The sequence below is a fragment of the Rhincodon typus genome, chromosome 2 (genome assembly GCF_021869965.1).
Source record: "Rhincodon typus isolate 14 chromosome 2, sRhiTyp1.1, whole genome shotgun sequence".
Classification (NCBI taxonomy): Eukaryota; Metazoa; Chordata; class Chondrichthyes; order Orectolobiformes; family Rhincodontidae; genus Rhincodon; species Rhincodon typus.
In genome coordinates this window covers 19,212,986-19,218,890 of record NC_063333.1, presented here as the reverse complement: position 1 = coordinate 19,218,890, position 5,905 = coordinate 19,212,986, and the positions used below count along the sequence as shown (strand labels likewise).

At 40.8% G+C, this 5,905-nt stretch overlaps 1 protein-coding gene across 1 annotated transcript in view; it reads right to left on the bottom strand.

Moving 5' to 3' along the window:
- The window catches only part of ube3c (ubiquitin protein ligase E3C), a 111,999-nt gene that overhangs the window by 62,731 nt on the left and 43,363 nt on the right, over nt 1–5,905 (bottom strand). The window contains exons 8-10 of the mRNA XM_048606079.1: nt 4,729–4,990; nt 4,090–4,244; nt 1,357–1,544 (exon numbers count right to left, since the gene is read on the bottom strand). Coding sequence (XP_048462036.1) covers nt 1,357–1,544; nt 4,090–4,244; nt 4,729–4,990 — 605 coding nt within the window. The remainder of the gene's footprint in view (nt 1–1,356; nt 1,545–4,089; nt 4,245–4,728; nt 4,991–5,905) is intronic.

Sequence of the window (5,905 nt, the reverse complement as noted above, 5' to 3'; positions counted from 1 at the left end):
GGGAATTTGATTCACAATGGGAATTTGATTCACAATGGGAATTTGATGCAGAGACAGCATGGCACCAGGACTGGGGAACGTGGGATCTGTACCTCTGCGACAGTTCACACCTGAACCATGCCGAGACAGGAGATTCTCACAACCCTCAGGTCATCAAATCTGTAGAATTCTTAATGACAGAGGCTTGTCAAGGATATTAGTACATTCAAGGCTGAAATAGACAGATTTTTAATCTGTAAGCAAATCAAGGGTTATGGGGATAAGGCAGGAAATTGGAGATTCAAGTATTTGTAAGGTTTTTGTGGAGGGTAAGCAAGTTGGTCTATTTCCAATACTTGTAATAACACAATTTTAACTAGTTATTGAGTAGTGTAAAGTAGTCTCTTTCCCATATGTGGTAATGTTTGATATTTTTGCATAAAAAGTACATTGGCAGCCCTTTGTGAATATGTTCAGTTACTGACCACCACAGTAACCAAATAGCAAAAATACAACTAATGTCTCTCAAGCCAGGTTTCATTCTGGCATCTGATTTGCCTAGTGTCAACATCAACAAGGATTCAAACAGTAGTAAAATAAACATTACAACCCACACGTTCTTCCACAGTTTTAAGTACAACACGGAGACTTCAGTTTTTGGAAAGGATCCTGAAGTCAAACTGTAATTCAATATTATACATAAACTGAAGATATTTCTCACATTTGACTGATTAATACGACACTCAAGACAAAAACTTTTACATTAAATTGACTGGTCATCTAAATATTCATACCAATGGAGGTGGGTGTAAGTGCTCCCCTATCTCCACCATATATATTGAAAGCATAGAAAACCTTCTGGCCATGTAGGAGAAATCACCCTGTTATGAAGATGGTAATAGTAATGGAAGCAGTGTTCACATGGCAGCCTGGTGGACAAGGAGTCAACCATACATCCTCCCTGGTCAGCCATGCTTGATGCGGAGTGGCATCCCTCTTGCTTCTGGTTAGCCATCTGTTCCAGAAAAAAAAATCAAGCTATGGAGAACAGATGCAATCATGTTCATTGTCTGCTGCCAGTTTTATGAAACAGCTTAATTAGTCTGCCAATCTCACAATGCCCTGACAGACTAACTTTGACCTACGAGGAATATTAACCGGACTAGGTCTGATCTATTATTAGACAACTCTAGCAGTTACAGATGCAAAGAAAATTTTCTACATTTTGATTGCGGCCTAAAATGGATAAAGGACTGTTTTAAAATCAGATTATTGAATCCTATTAAGAGATTAATGTGCATTAGAATTTGTCCCCAGCTTTAATTTTTCTAGTATAATTCACCAATAAATCTAATCTCCCAAGATAACCTGCTTTACCTGATTTTTGGAACCATCATTCTGTGCTGTACCATCAGAGTATGACAGATAGACGCCATCATTGTGAAAACATCTTCACTCACAGATTCCTTCCATACCAGATTGAGCAGGGCATTAGTCTGCTGTTTAGTGTCCAACTTTTTGAGACACTCTGCAGTAATTAAACTTATTGAAATTCTACCATCATCCTTGAAACAGAACCAAACAAGATATTTCAGCATATATTTAATGAAAGGAACAAATTATTTTAATTCTACATTAAAACATTATACCACAAACACTAGAACAGGCTTAATTTCATTCTTCAAAAAAATTGCTAAATTTGTCGAAAACTCATAACATACTACATTTATTTTGAACATGCCAGTGTTTCACATTTTGCTCATGATAAAGCAGTTAGTAAAGTGTCGAACAATGAGGAACAATGAGCTGAGCTCCAAAAGCTTGCATTTTCAAATAAACTTGCTGGACTATAACCTGGTGTCGTGATTTTTGATCTTGCCCATCCCAGTCCAACACCAGCATCTCCTCGGCATGGAAAAAAAAAAATTGAAAGGTAATACGTAGAAATTGTTGCCAAAGTAACTGAAGTGGGAAAAGTGTAGGCACGTAAATACCAGGCACTGGAATAAATCTCAGTGTAATGTTCATTAAACAGAAAAAGATAGGGGAGGGGGTCTCATAGAAACATATAAAATCCTGATCGGACTGGACAGGTGAGATGCAGGAAGAACACAGAACACAGAACAGTACAGGCCCTTCGGCCCACTGGTGTTGTGCCGACCTATTATCCTACTGAGATCAATCTACCCTGCATACCCTACATTTTACTATCCTCCATGTGCCTATCCAAGAGTCGCTTAAAAGTCTCTAAAGTACCTGACCCCACTACCACTGCCGGCAGAGCATTCCACACACCCACCACTCTGAAAAACCTACCTCTGACATCTCCCCTACCCCTTCCTTTAATCACCTTAAAATTATGCCCTCTCGTAACAGTCATTTCCGCCCTGGCAAAAAGGCTCTGACTGTCCACTCTACCTATGCTTCTCATCATCTTGTACACCTCTATCAAGTCACCTCTCATCCTTCTTTGCTCGAATGAAAGAAGTCCTAGCTCCCTCAACCTTTCCGCATAAGACCTGCCCTCCAGTCCAGGCAGCAGCCTGGTAAATCTCCCCTGCATCCTCTCTAAAGCTTCCACATCTTTCATATAATGAGGTGACCAGAACTGAACACAATATTCCAAGTGTGGTCTAACCAGAGTTTTATAGAGCTGCAGCATAACCTCGCGGCTCAAACTCAATTCCCCTGCCAATGAAAGCCAACACACCATACGCCTTCTTTACAACCCTATCAACTTGGGGAGCAACTTTGAGGGATCTAAGGACGTGGACCCCAAGATCCCTGTGTTCCTCCACACTGCCGAGAATTCTGCCATTAACCCTGTATTCTGCATTCAAATTCAACCTTCCAAAATGAATCACTTCACACTTTTCTGGAAGGAATTCCATCTGCCACTTCTTTGCCCAGCTCTGCAGCCTGTCAACGTCCCGTGGCAACCTACAATAGCTCTCCACGCTGTCCACAATGCCACCAACCTTCGTGTGATCGGCAAACTTACTAACCCACCCTTCCACTTCCTCATCCAAGTCATTTATAAAGATCACAAACAGCAGGAGGTCCCAGAACAGATCCCTGCAGAACACCATTGGTCACAGAGCTCCAGGCTGAATACTTTCCATCTACTACCACCCTCTGTCTTCTATTGGATAGCAGTTTTGTATCCAGACAGCCAAATTTCCCCGAATCCCATGCCTCCTTACTTTCTGAATGAGCTGACCATGTGGAACTTTATCGAATGCCTTGCTAAAATTCATATACACCACATCCACTGCTCTACCTCATTGATGTGTTTTGTCACATCCTCAAAGAATTCGATAAGGCTTGTGAGGCATGACCTGCTCCTCACAAAGCCAAGCTGACTATTTCTAATGTTCAAATGGGAAGAATTTTCCTGATGTTGAGAAAGTCCAGATCAAGGAGTCACAGGATTAAGGAGTAAGCCATTTAGTACTGACATCAGGAAGAATTTCTTCACTCAATTGTGAACCTGCGGAATCCTCTCCCACAGCAAGTTGTTGGGGTCAGTTCATTAATTATATTCAAGGGGAGCTGGACTTGGCCCTAGCAGCTGAAGGGATCAGCCATGATCGTATTTAATGGCGGTGCAGGCTCAGAAGAGCCAAATGGCCTACTCCTGCACCGATTTTCTATGTTTCTGCATTTCTCCGGATGAACCATTTGGTTTTACCATGCTTAACCATTTTCTCCCAGTAGCTCTCAGCATGCATAGTTTTGAAGAAACAAGCTTAAAAATAATTTACTATTTCAAACCAAATTATATTGCACACTTAAGCAGGTTAATTCCATTTTACAGATATCTCTCCTATTCACCTAGAGTAATTCAAACAGTAGTAAAGAACCAATGTAATCCCTTGTGTCTGCTGAATTAGCAAACCTCAAGCGTGGTTTCAGTTCAGATGTTGCAGAAGACTTGGCCGCAACTAGCTTAATAGGTATAATGCCCGACTATTATACAATAATCTATTGTGAAGCAAGTCCATATAGATAATAGACAAGCACAGGATCAGGCTCAGATACAATTTATGTAATAATTGATTAGCACAGCAATACCCATCATGTATCATAACAATTCTGGATTTTTCTTACGTTACTCGTTATCATTTTACGCTCTTCTTCCTCTTCATTTTCAGAGTCACTACCAATTTCTCTGCTGTTTGAACCAGTCAGTGAAACAGGTAACTGTGGTAAAAGAATCTGCACCATCCTTAAATACACAAGCATTCCATCCTCAGACAGAACTCCTAAATTGAGAATGAAAAAACACAGTAAAGGTTACTGCTACACGTACATACACAGAGTTAACAAATAGCAATGCTCTATAAAAGTAAGTTAGGATAAAATTAGTAACATGATGCTAAGGTGACAAAATTATGCTTAAATAGTTAATGCAAAAAAGGTCTTTTGCTCAAGAGCAACTTGGCTGTTAGATCCAACCAAATTTCTGAAAATTGATTGTAACATGCTTCAGTGATCAAATACATCTACTCAGCCACATGAAAGTACCCATACACAGAAGGAAGCAGCATCAATGTTACTTGGATAATGTACTGGTCCAAACTACTGCAATCTAAAGACAACAAAGCCTCAGCCAACGGGATATACTGCACTTGGATCATAAACAAAAAAAAAAAAAACCATCACTAGGTCACTCAAGGCAAGTACAACATAAAATGATTGCAACATGCTTCTTCAACAATTATACAAGTTGAAGGAAAAATATCATACCTATCTGTGATTCTCCAACAGCAAGAACAAAGTACAGAAGCCAAGGTGCCATATCCTTGGTAAAAGTGAGTCCCACTGAAGACGTCATGTTTGGTATTAACAACGCACTCAAGAAAGACACATACGGAAAGGAAGCTCTTGCAGACAGTGCTGGAATAAGGAAGTTGTAGATCTGGTCTGTGAAGGGCGCAGTGAAAAACTCTTTCGCCAATGCAGCAAAAACCTGATGCCTGCATAGATACATACATTCAAGTTTTAGAAACTACAGTAAAATTAAGTTTGGCAGATAATAGAAACACCACATTGATGGCAAGCAAAGGTGACAAGTTCTACAAGATCCACCCATTTTAAAATTACAATAAAAAACTCAGATTTTTATCCTCCTGACCTAAATGGTTCAGTGAAGAAACTCAACTTGTACCTAAACATAAACTAGGTTAGAAAGGCTGCTGGGCCCATATTGTAACAGATTTTCATCCACCCAAGTAATACACTAAGAAATTTCTGCTTAATCTAGAAAGAATTCATGTCGGGGAGACCTCAGACCCATGGTGTGCTCCTCTTGTGCAATGTGAGAAAGAAGGAACACTTCCAGTGTCACTGACTATTATATGTGCAAGAAGTGTATCCAGCTACAGACACTGGCTCACTACTTTTCAGAGCTGGAGTTGCAGGTCAACTCACTGTGGAGCATCCGCAATGCTGAGAATGTCATGGATAGCATGTTTAGCAGGTGGTCATACCGCAAGTGAGTATTACACAGACAGAAAGGGAATGGCTGACCATCAGACAATGTAAAATGTTCAGGAAGGAAATGCAAGAGTGGCAGGCAGTGGAGTATCACAGGGATCAGTGCTTGAACCCAAGCTAATCAGGATATATCAAAATCCCTACACAGTGCGGAAAGAAGCTATTCTGTCCGTTCAGTCTGCACCAACCCTCCAAAAAGCATCCCAAAAAGACCCAAACCCCCACCCTATCTCCATAATCCCTCATTTACCACAGCCAATCCATCTAACTTGTGCATGTTTGGTCTGTGGGAGAAAACTGGAGCACCCAGAGGAAACCCATATAGACTTGGGGAGATAGTAGGAACTGCAGATGCTGGAGAATCCGAGACAACAAGGTGCAGGGCTGGATGAACACAGCAGGCCAAGCAGCATCATAGGAGCAGAGA